Consider the following 18,962-nt stretch of genomic DNA (forward strand, 5'->3'; position numbering starts at 1 on the left):
ATTGCATAAGAGCCCGGTGGCGCAGAGTGGTAAGTTGCAGTACTGCAGACCAAGCTCTGCTCACGACCTGAGTTTAATCCCGACGGAAGTCGGTTTCAGGTAACTGGCTCAAGGTTGACCCAGCCTTCCATCCTTCCCAGGTCAGTGAAATGAGTACCCAGCTTGCTGGGGGTAAAGGGAAGACGACTGGGGAAGGCACTGGCAAACCACCCCGCAAACAAAGTCTGCCTAGGAAACGTTGAGATGTGACGTCACCCCATGGGTGAGGAATGACCCGGTGCTTGCACAGGGGACCTTTACCTTTAGTATTGCATAAGTGGAAGACGATGCAGTGGGAGCGATCTGCAATAATAAAAGGGCCAGTTTGCGGAAGGCTGAAATCATCAGAAAATGCAGCTAGGAGACTCCAGTTGGCCACCAGCTTCCAGATGATCAGGGGAGCTACTGTGCCAAACATGGAGGGAATTGGACAGTCCTGGACCCCACACCCCTGCTTATTTATGTTGGAAGCTACGCTTGTCTCCAGCAGCCGCAACTCATCAGAAAATAAAACAGGCATTTGAAAACTGGCCGCCAAGCTCAGGATGATGATGGGAGTTGAAGTGCTTAAGAAGAAGTAGAAGTAGGTTTTTATACCCCAATTTTCTCTACCTTTTAAGGAGACTGTAACCGGCTTTCAATCTCCTTCCCTTCCCCTCCCCACAACAGACACCCTGCGAGGTAGGTGGGGCTGAGGGAGCTCGAAGAGAGCTGTGACTAGCCCAAGGTCACTCAGCTGGCTTCAGGTGTAGGAGCGGGGAATCAAACCCGGTTCTCCGGATTAGAGTCCCCGCTCCTCCACTTGAGCAGTTTGATTCCGCGTTGCTCCACGTGAGCGATGGAGGCTAATCTGGTGAACTGGATTTGTTTCCCCACTACTACCCATGAAGCCAGCTGGGTGACCATGACCTAGTCACAGCTCTCAGCCCCATCTACCTCACAGGGTGTCTGTTGTGGGGGAGGGAAGGTGATTGTAAGCCGGTATGATTCTTCCTTAAGTGGTAGAGAAAGTCAGCAATATAAAGACCAACTCTTCCTCCTCCCTCTCCTCTTTCCATTCCAGTGCTGGCTTCTTTCCTCTTTCCTATGCTTTTGTTGATGACCCCACCCCTCTGCTTTTAAAACCCGGTCTTGCTTTCTGGAGAGGTTGGGGGGGAGAGACGCTGACGCCTATGTTTTGTAGGATTGAAATGGGCGATTCGGCATTGTCTGTGTCGGCTTTTAAAACCCTCTGTTTGATGTTGTCCAGCTCGGAATGAGCAGTTGCTGACAGATTGCACCCGTAAGGGTTCGGAAGCCAAGATGAAATCTTTGGGTCGGGTGAGCTTCTTGTGGCAACAGTAAGCAAGCTTTGAAGTTACCTGGAGTTATGGGGTTGGGCGCATCAGTGGGGAGCAAAGCCAAGTTTTGCAACCCGAGACCAGCGCTGTCCCTTGGCCTCAACAGGGCAGGCAGAGTTGCCACCCTTTTAGATCAGCCGCTGTCCTTGCATCTCTAACAGCGGCATGGAGTGCGGGCATGAATAGATCCTGCAAACAGGATCTTCGATACTGAGCAAAGTTTTCCTGGCTCGTTTCTGCAGTGGTTGCTCACCTTGCCTCGAGCAGCTCTCTGGAGAATCAGGGAATCATAGAGTTGGAAGGGACCACCAGGGTCATCTAGTCCAACCCCCTGCACAATGCAGGAAATTCACAACTACCTCCACCCACCCACCCACAACCACAGTGGCCTCTATTCCATGCCCAGAAGATGGCCAAGGTGCCCTCCCTCTCATGATCTGCCTAAGGTCGTAGAATCAGCACTGCTGATAGATGGCCATCTAGCCTCTGCTTAAAAACCTCCAGGGAACGAGAGCTTGCCACCTCCCGAGGAAGCCTGTTCCACTGAGGAAACGCCCTAAGTGTTAGAAAGTTCTTCCAAATGTCTAGATGGAAACTCTTTTGATTTAATTTCAACCCAATGGTTCTGGTCTTACCTTCTGGAGCAACAGAAAACAACTCGGCACCGTCCTCTATATGACAGCCCTTCGAGTACTTGAAGATGGTTATCATATCCCCTCTCAGTCTTCTCCTCTTTAGGCGAAACATACCCAGCTCCTTCAACCTTTCCTCATAGGACCCTTCACCATCTTTTTGGCCCTCCTCTGGACACGTTCCAGCTTGCCTACATCCTTTTAAAATTTCGGTGCCCAAAACTGAACACAATACCCTAGAGAAATATTCTAAATATTTCTGTAGGAGATGCCCAGGTCAGCATCGATGTAGCCAGCTGGTAGTTGACAGAGTGGTGGGGGAGAGGATAACACACACACACCCAAACGTGGCACCACTCTGCCAGCACACCTTCCTTTTTCTGTCCCTTTATTCTATTCTCCCCTCCTTTCCTAACTCCAGATTCAAGATTCCCACCCGCTTGTTGGGAGAATCGTTTCTTCTAGTTTCATCCCCCAACCATGTATTGAGTTACTTTACTACCCGGTTTCTTGTATTGACTTGCTTCAATGGTCTTGATTTGGCTGTTTTATCGCTGTGGTTGTGAGTCGCCACGAGCAGATAGGGGGAGGTGGCATGCACGTTTCCTAAAGCAATACCGTAAAGTCAGGACGTTTTCAGCTACACACACCCATTCTCTCTCTAGGTAAAGACCCACGAGTGACGTCACATCCTGAAGTTTACTGGGCAGACTATGTTTATGGGGTGGTTTGTCATTGCCTTATTTTGTAGAGTTTCCCTTTGTGATCTCTCATCCAAGTACCGACCCTGCTTAGCTTCTGAGATCTGACGAGATGGGGCTATACCATGCCACCTTCCTCCACTATATAAGCCCCACTTATTTAGGAAGAAGAAGAAGAAGGTTGGTTTTTATATGCCGACTTTCTCTGCCACTTGAGGGAGAATCAAACTGGCTTACAATCACCTTCCCTTCCTCTCCCCACAACAGACACCCTGTGAGGTAGGTGAAGCTGAGCGAGAATGACTTGCCCAAGGTCACCCACCTGTCTTCACGTGGAGGAGTGGGGAAACAAATCCAGTTCACCAGATTAGCCTCCCCCGCTCATATGGAGGAGTGGGGAATCAAACCCGGTTCTCCAGATCGGACTCCACCTCTTCAAACCACCGTTCTTAACCACTACACCATGCTGGTAGGAGGTCCTACTCTCACTTTATCCACCTGTATTCTGCCTCTTCTGAATTTTGGTTTATCCTCCCTTATTCCCCCCTCCCCCGCCCTCTGTAGCAGCTTCCCCATTTCTCTTTGGCCTTTTATGCAGGGACGTTTTCCCGCGGTCACCCCGCCGACTGCTTCTGGGTTCCTTTTGATTATGCATGCCTTTTCCACCCGTCAGAGGTTGCCTCAATCTCCCCGCGCATTTTGCCCACCTTTTCCAGATTCTGGCTAAAACAGCAACTGGAAAACACAGGCAAAACCCGTGGGGAGAGGGAGGCGACCTCTGATGGGCAGAAAAGGTGACCTCTGATGGTCGGAAAAGGCATGGCTCCATCTGGACCCCAGAGATAGCTTATTGTCCCACTTGACAACTTCGGGTAGCTCCAAAGATTGTGTTGCTCCATCGCCGACCAAACTCAGCTAGTCAGCGATAACGCCGTAGCCGTGTGCTTCCCGGTTAAGCTCGATGTGTGCGCAGGAGAGGAGCGGTCCGGGTTTTTGGTGTTGGCTGCAGAGATTCTGAACCTCCCGGCCGGCCCCTTTGGGTAGGGCCGCAGTCCGGTGTCTTGAGGCCAGCCCCATTAACCTCTGGGAAATCCACAGATCACCCCGTCAGGCAGCATGATGCTGGCCATGACGTACAGCCCCAGTCTCCGGAGCGTGGCCAGTAAGTACCACTCCGACTGGGGGCTGCACGAGGTCCGGCAGACCGACGTGGTGGAGCTGCAGCGGCTGCGGGAGGTCCGGGTGGCCGCTCAGGCCCGCACCCGAGAAGAGTTCCTCCGGATGCACGGGCTGTCCCTGGAGGAATGCACGGCGCAGAAGACAGGCATGAGATATCGGTAAGCGATCTCACTTTTGCATGGCGCTGCTTTTTAGAAAGCCACGCAGCGTCGGTTCAGTGGCTGGGTTGGCATTATTGCTGGACGGGGCCTGGTTAATCCTGCAAGCAAAGCACATTCCACATCCCTAAATGCTGACAGCGTGAATGCTTTTCCCCCCCGGGCTAGTCCAGTTGCAGAGGCCAGCCAGGCAGCTTCCTGGGACCCCTGCTACAACAAGAGGGGAATGACCCACAGACTGGTAGCTAAACTGGTGGTGGAAAGGGCCATCAAGTTGCAGCCGGCTTATGGCGACCCCGCAGGGTTTTCACGGCAAGGGCTGTTCAGAGATGGTTTGCTACTGCCTGCCTCTGCGTAGCAACCCTGGGCTTCCTTGGTGGTCTCCCATCCAAGTACCAACCAGGGCCAGCTCTGCTTAGCTTCTGAGATCTGATGAGATCAGCCTAACCTAGGCCATCCAGGTCAGGGCAAAAGACACACAGAGGTGGTTTGCCATTGCCTGCCTCTGCGTAGCAACCCTGGGCTTCCTTGGTGGTCTCCCATCCAAGTACTAATCAGGGCCAGCCCTGCTTAGCTTTTGAGATCTGATTAGATCAGCCTAACCTAGGCCGTCCAGGTCAGGGCAAAAGACATACAGAGGTGGTTTGCCATTGCCTGCCTCTGCGTAGCAACCCTGGACTTCCTTGGTGATCTCCCATCCAAGTACCAACCAGGGGTGGCCCTGCTTAGCTTCTGAGATCTGATGAGATCAGCCTAACCTGGGGCATCCAGGTCAGGGCAAAAGACTTACAGAGGTGGTTTGCCATTGCCTGCCTCTGCATAGCAACCCTGGACTTCCTTGGGGTCTCCCTTCCAAGTACCAACCAGGACCGACTTCATAGATTGATATCTGATGAGATAGGGCTAGCCTGGTCTGTGACAATGTTCTATGTGTGTGCAAAGTGCTAACATGTTGCTGGTGACTCACGGTGACCTCATAGGGTTTTCAGTGCAGGAGACATTCAGAGGTGGTTTGCCATTGCCTGCCTCTGCGTAGCAACCCTGGACTTCCTTGGTGGTATCCCTTCCAAGTACCAACCAGGGCCAACCCTGCTTAGCTTCTGAGATCTGGTGAGATCAGCCTAGCCTGGGCCATCCAGGTCAGGGGAAGTAGCTAAATTACTGCCTTGAAAATGTAAACCGAAAACCATGATAGCTGGTCTGTCCTTGATTGTTTCGTAAGCTAAACAGCACAGGCAGAAGTGAGAGGAGGGGACAGTATTCATTCGCCTACAGTTGGAAAGGAACTGGGAGGAAGCCCAACGTTTTCTCCCCCAGAAAGTGATTCAGTCGCCACCAACCAAAAACCACCGACCGACGTGTTTCTGTTCTCACAGACTATGTGCACTTCAAAGTGCCACTAGATGGCAGGCGCCTACGTACGGTTGAAGTTCATGGGATGAGTCTCTGCCTTAGAGACGATCCTCCTTAAAGATGGTCTCCCAACTTGGCTCGTACGCAGAGAAGAGCCATGCGGTGGACTCTGCCAACATGGCTGGGTTGTTGAAATGTTCTCTCGTCAGCAGAAGAGCCGCTCACAGCTATGAGGCCAGCACCTAAAAGAAAATGTGCGTGTGTGTGTGTGTGTGTGTGTGTGTGTGTGAAGTGCCGTCAAGTCGCTTCTGACTCATGGCGACCCTATGAATGAATGTCCTCCAAAATGTCCTATCTTTGACAGCCTTGTTCAGATCTTGCAAATTGAGGGTTGTGGCTTCCTTGATAGAGTCAATCCATCTCATGTTGGGTCTTCCTCTTCTCTGCTGCCTTCAACTTTTCCTAGCATGATTGTCTTTTCCAGTGACTCTTGTCTTCTCATAATGTGACCAAAGTAGGACACCCTCAGCGGTGGAGGCTAATCTGGAGAACCGGGTTTGATTTCCTGCTCCTCCACATGGGAGGCAGACTCTAATTTGGTGAACCAGGTTGGTTTCCCCACTCCTCCACATGAAGCCTGCTGGGTGACCTTGGGCTAGCCACAGCTCTCTCCCAACTGTCTCATCCCCACCTACCAAACAAAGTGTCTGTTGTGGGAAGGGAAGGCGATTGTAAGCCGGTTTGATTCTCCTGAATAGGTAGAGAAAGTCGGCATATAAAAACCAACTCCTACTCCTCCTCCACAAAATTGTGCTCTCCCTCCCCCAGGAAGGAAGGGATCCCTTCTGAAGACACTTCAGCATTTGGCACAGCATCATCACGCAGATATGGGGGAAAATCTGAACCCGACGGAATCATTTCTTGCTTCAGAAACCTTCATTTGTTCACACACATCTTTGGAAAGTCACCAGCCGGGAGGGGGAAAATCATGTTGCGTATTGAGTGCTTTGCTTGTCAGTGGGGGTTAGGGGGAGACGGGACCCAGTCTCTAGAGCCAGCGGTTCAATTACTTCTCCCGTCTTGTTGCCAGACGGATTCCGTTGAGCTTTTTGTGGGCAGCACAATAGGATCCTTGGACAGAACGAGCCCGGCATTGCCTCCTGGATTATTAAAGATCCAAGATTACAGCTCTTTCTCGCCTGGGCGGCTTCCCCTCCCCCATGTCGAGATCAGAGATCTTGTTAAGCAGAACAGGCTCACATTAGTCATTGGGGTGGGGGAGCAGAGAACCCATGGATGAGTCGGGCTGGAGTCTCTTGTGCAAACTGTTAGAAAGTTCTTTCCAATGACGGAGCCTTCCTGACCTGAAACGGCCCCGTGGACCCTAGGAGTACTCAGCCTCTGCCCAGGATTTTTCCTGTCCCTGCCCTTTTTCTCTAGAACAGCCTCCTGGAGAAGTTCGGGAAGGCTTTCCCTTTGGGAGCGATATCAGGGCATTTGGGATAAGCTGGTCCCATTGTAAAGCTACGCCTTAGCAGACTGTATAGAGCCGGGGATCTTTTTGTATTGAGTGGTTGTTGGGGGGGGGGGGTCCTTGACAGCATTAATCTAATTATTTTCTTTTGCATTCACATGATGTTAGCTCCCTCGGGGAGAAAGGCAGGCTTGGAAATGTTTTAAATAGACATTTACTAAGTCGGGGGAACGTACCCGTACTTATACATGTATGCATAGGTTTCAGATCAACAGAACCGCATGCTTGGTAAGGGAAAGAAGTAACTCCCAGTCTGCTCACGCTCTGCAGACCCTGTCTGATTCGGGCCCTCACACACCTACTTCTGTGCTAGCATGAGCCAGCGTGGCGTAGTGGTTAAGAGCGGCGGACTCTAATCTGGAGAACCGGGTTTGATTCCCCTCTCCTCCACATGAAGCCAGTTGGATGACCTTGGCCTAGTTACAGTTCTCTCTAAACTCTCCCAGCCCCACCTACCTCAAAAGGTGTCTGCTGTGGGGAGAGGAAGGGAAGGCGGTTGTAAGCCAGGTTGATTCTCCTTAAAAGGTAGAGAAAATCGGCATATAAAAACCAACTGTTCTTCTTTACATGAAGCCTGCTGGGTGACCTTGGGTTAGTCACAGTTCTCGCTGAACTTTCTCAGCCCCACCTACATCACAAGGTGTCTGTTGTGGGGAGAGGAAGGAAAAGAAGAAGAAGAAGAGTTGGTTTTTCGACTTTCTCTACCACTTAAGGAAGAATCAAATCGGATTACAAACACCTTCCCTTCTCAGGTGGGGCTGAGAGTGCACTGAGAGAACTGTGACTAGCCCAAGGTCACCCAGCTGGCTTCACGTGGAGGAGCGGGGAAACAAATCCAGTTCACCAGATTAGCCTCCACCGTTCACGTGGAGGAGTGGTGAATCGAAGCCGGTTCTCCAGATCAGACTCCACCGCTCCAAACCACTGCTCTTAACCGAGAAGAGTTCGGTGAAGAGCAGTGGTTTGGAGAAAATGGGAAGGAGATGGTAAGCTGGTTTGATTCTTCTTAAAAGGCAGAGAAAATCGGCGTATTAAAACCACCTCTTCTGCTTCTGCTTTTCCTTCTCAAAAAAGTCCACGTCTCAACCTTTAGCACATTGTTCTCTCCACCACCACCCCCCTTCCAGCCACTTCCTGACAGCAGAATCCTTAACAAGGCCTGGAGACCCAAATGCCAGCTTCTCCCTGTGATGCTCAGATTTCAAAGCTTGTTCCTCCCACCACGAGATGCTCATGCCAGGGAGGGATGGGGTCATTCAGGAAGGGGCCAGATCCTGAACGCCGACACCCGTGATTTCCCAGCGCGCCTCCGGGGAGAGCGAAAGCGCCCCACGGAGCCTGTGGACCAACTCCGAGGACAAAAGCAGCCGGCTTGCCATTAATATTGCATTCCCTTCCCGGGCCTGGCACAGAGGGACCATGAATATTTTACGTCGTTCTGTTTATTAGTTTTGACGGATCGAAGGATGTTTAGAACGGTGTTGGATTACGGACGCCTAATAAGGGCTGATATATTATTAATTTCTCTGGTTTGCGGGATCGGGCTGGGAACTAGAGGTCCGCGGAGAGTGTCCAGAACGGTGCAGAAAAGAAACTTCAAGAAGAAGAAGAAGAGTTGGTTTTTATATGCTGACTTTCTCTACCACTTAAGGGAGACTCAAACTGGCTTACAATCACCTTCCCTTCCCCTCCCCACAACAGACACCCTGGGAGGAAGGTGGGGCTGAGAGTGTGTGACTAGCTCAAGGTCACCCTGCTGGCGTCCATTTCAATCCTACAAAACATAGGCGTCAACACACACACACCCAAAAAAAACCTCTCCAGAAAGCAAGACCGGGTTTTAAAAGCAGAGGGGTGGGGTCATCAACAAAAGCATAGGAAAGAGGAAAGAAGCCAGCACTGGAATAGAAAGAGGAATGGGAGGAGGAGGAGGAAGAGGAAGAGTCGGTCTTTATATTGCTGACTTTCTCTACCACTTAAGGAAGAATCAAACCGGCTTACAATCACCTTCCCTTCCCCACAACAGACACCCTGTGAGGTAGGTGGGGCTGAGAGCTGTGACTAGCTCATGGCCACCCAGCTAGCTTCATGGGTAGGAGTGGGGAAACAAATCCAGTTCACCAGATGAGCTTCCGCCGCTCTTGGGGAGGAGTGGGGAATCAAACCCGGTTCTCCAGGTCAGAGTCCACCGCTCCAAACCACCGCTCTTAACCACTACGCTATGCTGGCCGCCCTTCAAGAGGCCCAGGTCACTATTTCTACCACAAAAGGGGTGCAGGCTCACTTTCACTGTTGTGGTGCGGGGAGCTAAGGGGGGCCAGAGAAGAGCTCAGTTGGGAGAAGAGAAGAATTTGAGGGACCGTGATCGAGAACCCCTAGTCCAAAGCCGTTCTTTTTGGGTGTGTCAGCAAACACAAACTTACAAAATCCTGAAGTATGAGTCCTCACTCCTCAGTATTAGCAGCTGCCACCAGCCCCTCCCTCTAACCCGAACAGCCAGAAGCCAAGGGGCAAGCTTCCAGCCTGCCTGGGATTAAAGCCAAGAAAGCCAGCCCTGCAAGGTAGACCACTTGCGGCGCGGGTTTCGCGGAAGAATTAACTCGGTAGGTGCAGCACGGAAGTCTAGGTCCTGGAATTAGGCCGAAGCCACCTGAAGGCCCAGCGCCGCAAGATATAATTAAAGCGATTTATTCCAATTGTGCAAGAATGCTTCTCAAAGGAACAGTGAGCAGCGAGGCATTAAAATAACAAAAAGGAAGCAAAGAGACTCGCTGCACAGTAAGAACATTAGTTCAGTTTACCAGATGTTACCCTTCCGGCTGAAATCCTCCAGCAGTCTCAGACTCACTCATTCCAGAGTCGGTATGGAGGGCAGCACGCCTGACCCATAAAACAAGCACAAAATCGCAAGGTCCAAAGGTGGATCAAGGAACCATGATTCACGTGCCTCCAGTGTCTGGAGTCTCCTGATTTCTCCTGTCTGGGATCACTAGGGTTGCCAACCTCCAGGTACTAGCTGGCGATCTCCTGCTCTTACAACTGATCTCCAGCCGATAGAGATCAGTTCCCCTGGAGAAAATGGCCGCTTTGGCCATTGGACTCTATGGCATTGAAGTCCCTCCCCTCCCCAAACCCCGTCCTCCTCAGGCTCCTCCCCCCAAACCTCCCACCAGTGGCAAAGAGGGACCTGGCAACCCTAGGGATCACTGGTACCCTTCCCGATGTCAAGATGCAGTCGAACTAGCATCCTACTAGTGTGGGGTAGTGGTTAAGAGTGGTGGTTTGGAGCGGTGGACTCTGTTGCCCCAGAAGGTCGGACCAGAACCAACGGGTTGAAATTAAATCAAAAGAGTTTCCGTCTAGATATTAGGAAGAATTTTCTAACAGAACGGTTCCTCAGTGGGACAGGCTTCCTCGGGAGGTGGCGAGCTCTCCTTCCCTGGAGGTTTTTAAGAAGATTTTTGATGGCCATCTGTCAGCAATGCTGATTCTATAACCTTAAGCAGATGTTCTGAAGAAGTGAGCTGTGGCTCACGAAAGCTCATACCCTACCAGAAAATATTTTTGTTAGTCTTTAAGGTGCTACTGGACTCTCGCCCTTTTTGACTACTGCAAACAGACTAACACGGCTACCCACTGTGAATTATCTTAAGCAGATGATGAGAGGGAATGCATCTTGGTCATCTTCTGGGCATGTATTGGGGGTCACTGGGGGTGTGGGGGAGGTGGTTGTGAATTTCCTGCATTGTGCAAGGGGTTGGACTAGATGACCCTTGTGGTCCCTTCCAATTCTATGATTCTATGATCTGGAGAACCGGGTCTGATTCCCCACTCCTCCACGTGAGCGGCGGATGCTAATCTGGTGAACTGGATTTGTTTCCCCACTCCTACGCACGAAGCCAGCTGGGTGACCTTGGGCTAGTCACACACTCTCAGCCCCACCTACCTCACAGGGGGTCTGTTGTGGGGAGGGGAAGGGAAGGTGATTGTAAGCCGGTTTGCTTCTCCCTTAAGTGGTAGAGAAAGTTGGCATATGAAAACCAACTCTTCTTCGTCTTCTCAGAGGAGGATGCCCTTTGCATCTCTGTATGAGTCACTGGTCTGGACATACTTTCTTCCAAAGAGCTTCTGCTAGAGGGCATGTTTTTGTTTCTCTGCAGAGGATGTAGCTGCTCCCAGAGAGAGACCAAAATTATTTGGCCAATGTTATGAGCACATGAAACTGACTTATTGCAAATCATACATGTAGCTCAGTATTGTTCATTCTGTCAGGAAGCTGGTTGCAGAGGCCTCAGACAGAGAAAGATCTTTTCCATCATCTTTGGTCTGAGAACCTTTGGCTATGGATCTCTGGGACTGAACGTGGCCCTCTTGGCATGAAAACCAAGGTTTTTTGAGCAGTAGCCTTGCCATTCTTCCTTCCTAGGTGAGGCAGCCAAGAAAGGAATGGAAAATCAATGATTTTCTTTTCCCAGTGTCTGTGTTTTTGAGCGTCTAGGGAGTGTTAACATCAGAAACATATAATCTGAATAAAAAACAATTATTTTAAAGTTAGAAGTTTTTGCGGCCCTTCAATTTTTATTTTCTTTAAATTAATGAGAATAATGTAGAACCCATCTTTCTTCTCCTGCCTAGCAAAATGAGATAGGAGGGGGATCCTCTGTCATGTCCCAGCAGAAGGGAAATCTTTGTTTGCCAAGACTTCCCCCCCCCCCAAGTTGAACTGCGTACCCTCCCATCAAGCACGAAACTGGATTACATTGGTTTAGCTGTACGGATTAAGCAGCGGGAAGGCAGAAGGAGAAAATAACACACTATGAAACAATGGTTTTGTGTGGACTCGGGGGGGGGGGGTCAGGAATAGCGGGACAACTTTGATATTTAAGAAAAGGAACTAGTATCAGCCATTCAGCATCCACAGCAAGAGAATATACACTTCCCACTGAATGGCCACTTCACCTAGTATTCTGCAGAAAACAAGGGGGTTTCACAAAGATTGCCTCCGCATGGGGGGGGGGGGCGGAGGAATCCCCAATTTGATCTTGTCACTGCAAACGTCTTTGTGTATGCAGCAGTTTGGAGCCCTCTTCCCTGGGCGATTTGTCTTTCCCCTCCTGCCCTCCCATTCACACAAACACATACACAGGCTCTTTGTGTGTGTGTGTGTGTGTGTGTGTGTTAAGTGCCGTCAAGTCGCTTCGGACTCATGGTGATCCTGTGAATCAATGTCCTCCAAAAAGTCCTATCGTTAACAGGCTTTGCAAACTGAGGGCCGTGGCTTCCTTTATGGAGTCAATCCATCTCTTGTTGGGTCTTCCTCTTTTCCTGCTGCCTTCAACTTTTCCTAGCATGACTGTCTTTTCCAGTGACTCTTGTCTTCTCATAGTGTGACCAAAGTACGATAGCCTCAGTTGAGTCATTTTAGCTTCTAGGGTCAGTTCAGGCTTGATTTGATCTATAACCCACTGATTTGTTTTTTTGGCAGTCCACGGTATCTGTAACCCTCTCCTCCAACACCACATTTCAAAAGGAATCTGATTTCTTCCTATCAGCTTTCTTCATTGTCCAGCTTTCACACCCATACATAGTAACAGGGAATACGATGGCATGAATTAACTTGATCTTGGTTGCTTTTTTTTATAATAATAGTTTCTATATTGCTATACTGTTCCAACACTATCAGTAGTAACTGTTGATGGTTGGGGGGGTGGGACTGGCAAAAAGCATGCCAGCACAGGGAGAGGAATGACATCAAATGTGGGCGAGGAGGTATGGAAATCTCCATCTTCCCTTCCACACTTCTCACAAATCCGTGTTGGGTCCAATCTTTTAGGAAAGATCATACCAGAGCACTCCTGGAAAAACAAAAAACAAAGATGCTGCGGAGCCGGGGGGAAACCCAGAAGGGGGACGAGAAGAGGACGGTGTTGTCTGGGAGCCCCTAAAACAACTGTTGTCACGTGGAAGTTAACGCAGAGCAAGAGCTCTGCACGGAAGCGACCTGAAATGTCCCCGCAGTTCCGATCTGTAGCCAATCCTCCTGGCAGCCTTTCCTGTCAGTGCACGCTTCTTCAACAACTCAGCTTTTTGCAGTGGCGTCTCTGCGCATGTTCGGTGATTGGAAATCGAGGAATGCACATGCAAACCGGGCCAGAATGTCTGCAGCCTGAAAACTGCACACATTTTGGAGCAAAGGATGTTGCAGCGACTGCCGGGAGGGAGAACAGGGGGATTCCCCTGGCCTTCCCGCTCCTTTCATTTAGCGCTGCTCTGGGAAGATGCACCTATCCCGTGACGTTGACATCCGGAAGCCAGCCTTCCCACATTGGCTGTGCGCGCCAGATGGACGGGCGGTAAGGTCAGCGTGGATTATGGCAACCCCAGCGTGCATCGGCCGTCCATCTGTCAGCTTTCCGACAGCTGCCCCGTTGACCCTTCCTGCAGGCTTTGGCGGTTCTGGACGTTTCCCTCTTACGATTTGCTTAAGGTGCAGTTGTGACTTTTCGCCATTCGTGACCCCAGATATCAAAGTTCGAACGTGCAGCAGGTCTTGAGCCAGTGATCTAGAGGATATCGGGCAGGGAAGATGAAGAAGAGTCGGTTTTTTATACGCCAACTTTCTCTACCTTTTAAGGAGAATCAAACCATCTTACAATCTCCTTCCCAGTTTCTCCAGGTGAACTTATCAGCTGGAGATCAGTTGTAATCCCAGGAGATCTCCAGCTACTTCCTTGAGGTTGGAAACCCTAAGAATGCAAGAAGAAGAAGAGTTAGTTTTTATATGCCAATTTTCTCTACCTTTTAGAAGAAGGAGAGTTGGTTTTTATATGCCGATTTTTTTGACCATGTAAGGGAGACTCAAACCGGCTTACAGTCACCTTCCCTTCCCCTCCCCACAACAGATACCCTGGGAGGTAGGTGGGGCTGAGAGAGTTTGGAGAGAACTGTGACTAGCCCAAGGTCACCCAGCTGGCTTCATGTGTAGGAGTGAGGAAACAAATCCAGTTCACCAGATTAGCCTCTGCCGCTCATGTGGAGCAGCGGGGAATCAAACCTGGTTTTCCAGATGAGAGTCCACCGCTCCAAACCACCGCTCTTAACCACTACACCACGCTGGCTTACAATCTCCTTCCCATCCCCTCCCCACAACAGACACTTTGTGAGGTAGGTGGGGCTGAGAGAGTTGGGAGAGAACAGATTACCAAATTAGAGTCCTCCGCTCCTAACCACTACACCACTCTGGCTCTCTTCAGCCTCTTTGTGCCAACACTGAAGGCGAGGAACTTCAGGGAGACCATCAGGGAATCCTTACTCCAGAGGAGCTGGTCTGGCCAGAACTGCATGACCCATGAGCAGCAGGGAGAGTCAGTCTCTTGCCTAGAGTGTCAGTTTCCTATAATTGTTCCAGAAGGGTTCCAGTTTGAGCATACACCATTTGGTTAAGTACAAAGTGGAAACCTCCATGTTCAAAGGTAGTATACCTCTGAATATGAAATGCTGCAAATGTACAACAGGGGAGGGGTATTTGTGTGTTTTCTACACCTGGGTGCTTCTCAGACGTACCCGGTTGGCCACAGTTGTTAGCTGGACACTGGACTAAATAGACCTTTGGCCTGCCAATTATATTAGGTGCTGTGGAACGCAGGCAGGATAATGCTGCTGCAGTCATCTTGTTCATGGGCTTCCTAGAGGCACCTGGTTGGCCACTGTGTGAACAGACTGCTAGACTTGATGGGCTTTGGTCTGATCCAGCAGGGCTCTTCTCATGTTCTTATGTTCTAATGTTCTAGTCATGTTGCTTACCTATCTCTCCAGGATCAGAGGAGCATGCTTGTTATATTTGGTGCTGTGGGAAACCGGCAGGATAATGCTGCAGTCGTCTTGTTTGTGGGCTTCCTAGAGGCACCTGGTTGGCCACCGTGTGAACAGGCTGCTGGACTTGATGGGCCGTGGTCTGATCCAGCATGGCCTTTCTTACGTTCTGATCCAACAACAAGAGTGTTAATGTTCTTAAAAACAATCGGCCTCTTTCTGCTTCATAACATGCTTAGGTGGAAATGGAGCACATCGACCTTTGGCTCTGGGTTTACCATAGACGTTTGCCGTAGACGTGGATGAATTAGAGAAAAGGTCTGCATAGACTTCTGCAGCGGGAAATGCCGATTTAAAGGACCTCTGTTCCAGAGGCTCGAAGATTTGGAGGGGTGAAAGAAGGGGTCCCTTTCCTGCCCGCCCCCATCTCTTTTAGACCTTCTCGGAGGCGAATCGCAGCACCAGAATAAACTCTCTTTGGCGGCTCGTGCCCTGGAGGCAGAGCTCGGCCAGCCGCTTGTAGGAGCCAGTCTCCGTGCGCTAATTCACCCTTGCGTGGGCGTTGCACATGGCAAGGGAATGCGGCCGCGAACAGCAGGAAGCCACGTCGCTCGGCCCGATGCGCAGGCATTCATTTTGCTAACCCGTGATTTCTTTTATTTCCCCCTGTGGTCTTTTGCTTACATTTACCCATAGCTGTCGCCTTCAAGTATCAAATGCACATTTCTTGGGCACAGGATGACTTCGCAACAGTATACTCGAGAGCAAGCAGCACTCTTTTCAGTGGCCGAACATTCTGTGATTTAAAATAGACCCTTTGGGGAGGGCGTTGAGAAAGGACCAGACCGCTTCTAGTTAGTGAGAGAATCTTTGGGTTGTATCCAGCCTTCTTTTCCACTCAATCTGGCTCAATTCCCCTTCTCACCATGCAAATCCTATAAACCAGGGGTGTCAAACATAAGGCCCACGGGCCAGATCCGGCCCCTTGAGAGCTCTTATCTGGCCAGCCAAGGCAGACCCCACCCCACTCTCGATCTGTGCTGGCGAGGCATGGTCCGGCCCGACCAAGTGACATTGATGTCATATCTGGCCCTCATAACAGTTGAGTTCGACACCCCCTGATATAAACAATGCAGCTTTAACCATAAAAAATATACATCATATTTAAAATCCCATTATTTAAATTCTAAAATTTAATAATTCTTAGAAAATCCTCTTTAAATACCCAAAAAGGATTTATAGGGCCAAACCCTATAAACCCTTTTTAAAGAGGACCCCTCACGTTCATAGAATCATAGAGTTGGAAGGGACCACCAGGGCCATCAAGTCCAACCCCCTGCACAATGCAGGAAATTCACAACTACCTCCCCCCTCCACACCCCTAGTGACCAGAAGATGGCCAAGATGCCCTCCCTCTCATCATCTGCCTAAGGTCACAGAATCAGCATTGCTGACAGATGGCTATCTAACCTCTTCTTAAAAACCTTCCTTCTTCACCGGCAGATGAACTGGCCGAATCCACCCCTGCAGAGGATTCTGTCTAATTTTTCTCACCCCCTTTCCTCTAAGGCGCTCAGAACAGCGTATGTGGTGGTCCTCTCATTGTTTCCCCACCAAAACCCTGTGTGGTAGATTAAAAAGTGTGAACTGGCTCAAAGCCACCCTGCAAGCTTCGTAGCAGAGGGGAGATTTGAACTCAGGTCTCCCACAGTCCTCGCACCATTACCCCATCCTACCCAGGTTCAGTCCCAAGCAACAGGGCTGGGAAAGAGCACTGATGGGGAACTGCTGCTTTTTGAACCAGACAGTATCGAGCACAGTTGGCTGATTTTGGTGTAAGGCAGTTTTGCCAAAGGTTCGTGAAGACGGAGGATAACCGTTGGCCGCACGACTCTCATAATAACTCGACGGACGAAGTGGTTCTGAATCTCAGCAAGGTTTTTGTGTTGTTCTGCTCTTCGCAGTTCCTCCCCGCTTCCTCCCCGCTTTCCCCACTGGTCCCTCTAACCCAGTGCAAGAGCATTTAATGTGCAGGCTGGTGGGGCATAGCACCACAGTCCTGCAAAATGCAAAACAGTGACCCATGGTTCTCTTGGGGGAAGGGTTTAAATTGTCAGTGATAATCCAATTGCCACATCTCCCCCCCCCCCATGAAACGAAGGGTTTGTTGATTCTGTTTGCAGAATCAACTACTACGAATTTTCCTAAGTAGTGCCACTTTGAGCGCTAGGAAACACTTTGAGATCTAGGAGAGGAAAGTTGCACATTTAAATGTGCCTCTGCCTGATAAAAGTCACTCATGCTGAAAACTAGTATGTCAGGGGCAAGGATCCCGACTGTGTTTTTTCCCATGACATGCTGCTTTTCTAGGGCCAGGGAGTTGGGAAGAGATCCAAATAGTCAACCCTCCCCATCCAGCCATGCGCCTTCAGCCTGAAGTGAAATATTCCAGAAGTACTGGTGATTCTAGAAACTGTTCTGGGGGACTAAATTTAGACCTCTCCATTTGTGCACCCAGAACTGCTGTTTGTTTGTTTAAATATTGTAAAGTATTACATTTATTTAAATAAATGGCCTTTCACTGCCAAATGCAGACAGTTTCAACTGGATAAGGAAATGATGCTCCTTCCTTCCTTCCTTCCTTCCTTCCTTCCTTCCTTCCTTCCTTCCTTCCTTCCATCCATCCATCCATCCATCCATCCATCCATCCATCCCAGTCATAGTATTTAAAGGATGGTTTGGCAGATGCCACTGACAGATGATGGGATATCCCTCGCTTTGCGGAGTTTACCATCTAAATTTAGTCTCTCTCGGCATCCTTGTTCTGGCCGCGGGGAGGGGAAGGGAGGCAGGCTGAGGAGCAGGAGCAAGGCTGGAAAGCGGGGCCAGGCTGTCAGGACTGGAATGCGCTCGCGGCCAGGCTGTCCATCAGGAGCTGCGACAGCAAGCGATGCATGGCGAAGGCGTGAGCGCCCCGGCCCGTCCGCTTGTCTCTGAATGAAATCCATGGCCGTGGCATTAATAATGAATCGCCAAGTTGGGTTTTCCCTAGCACGGTTGGTCAGCTGCACGGTTGACTTTGCAAAAACCGGAGTTCCAGCAGGATCGGAAGGACTGTCATCCCGCTGCTTCTGAAATCCAGCACCCTCCTGTGTCTGGCAAGCAAGCCAGCCAACCAGCTGAGGGATCGGAAGAGAGCAAGCAAGAGTCCTTCCCCCTCCTTGCCCTGAGAATCAGGAGGACTCTCGATAGAGATCCCCTCCTCCTATATCCTTGTAAGTCTAAATGACGCAGCTGCTGAGCCCTTAGAGAGCTGCAGCGCGGGATTCGCTCTCCAAGCAGATGACCAGCGTGGATCCAAAACACAGCTCCGAGAGCTCGTCTCCTACAGAAATGCCCTGAAACCATCCTGGACAATTTTTGCCAAATTGAGCTCAAAAGAGGTGGCGGAACAGCCGCAACTTGGAATGTCAGTCTGCCCGCTGAGCCTGTCGGCTCCTGGATCCCACTCCAGGGTCATGGATGGGGTGACTTCTCCATGACATTTATTTTTTATATCTCGCTCTTGGGTTTGGTCTGTTCTGGAAAAGAGCCCAGGGGTTACCAACCGCCACATCTGGAAATTACAGGTCTCGGGGAACAAGGGGTTTTTGCATTATTCTTTGAGATTCTCCTCCTCCACTGGCTTATCCAGGACGAAACCGGGCGGACGCAGCGACCAGGTGGCAAAGCCCCTAAGGCCAGGAGAAAGTCTCGAACAAGGCAAGGATGCAAGTTTCTTTTGTGTGCTCGGACCACAACATCAAGGGCCGGAGCGCCGAGGACCGGCTCAACCGGCAGAATGCCAGCAGCCCCAGCACGCGCGGCCGGTTCCGCACTGTGGCCATGGTCGCCCGGAGCCTGGGACACCTCTCAATGCAGCATGCCCCATCCTCCAGCGAATCCAGCGTGAAACAGCCAGGCATGAAATATAGGTATGGAAAGAGAGCGGAGCGACATGCCTTGCATGGTGCCAGCATGGTGTAGCGGTTAAGAGCAGTGGTTTAGAGCAGTGGACTCTGATCTGGAAAACCGGGTTTGATTCCCCACTCCTACCCACAGATTAGCGGCGGAGGCTAATCTGGTGAACTGGCTGGGTGACCTTGGGCTAGTCACTACTTTCTTACAGCTCTCTCAGCCTCACCTACCTCACAGGGTGTCTGTTGTGGGGAGGG

General features: G+C 50.5%; 1 protein-coding gene across 3 annotated transcripts in view; it reads left to right on the forward strand.

Moving 5' to 3' along the window:
* KCNAB2 (potassium voltage-gated channel subfamily A regulatory beta subunit 2) overlaps nt 1–18,962 on the forward strand; it is a 73,064-nt gene that overhangs the window by 23,690 nt on the left and 30,412 nt on the right. The window contains exon 1 of one of the 3 annotated variants that reach the window (XM_056864904.1): nt 18,472–18,722. The exons of the other annotated variants lie outside the window; for them this stretch is intronic. Coding sequence (XP_056720882.1) covers nt 18,517–18,722 — 206 coding nt within the window. The 5' untranslated portion in view covers nt 18,472–18,516. Of the gene's footprint in view, nt 1–18,471; nt 18,723–18,962 lie in introns of those variants that run through there. 3 annotated transcript variants of the gene reach the window in all.

Source organism: Euleptes europaea, chromosome 19 (assembly GCF_029931775.1).
Source record: "Euleptes europaea isolate rEulEur1 chromosome 19, rEulEur1.hap1, whole genome shotgun sequence".
Lineage (NCBI taxonomy): Eukaryota > Metazoa > Chordata > Lepidosauria > Squamata > Sphaerodactylidae > Euleptes > Euleptes europaea.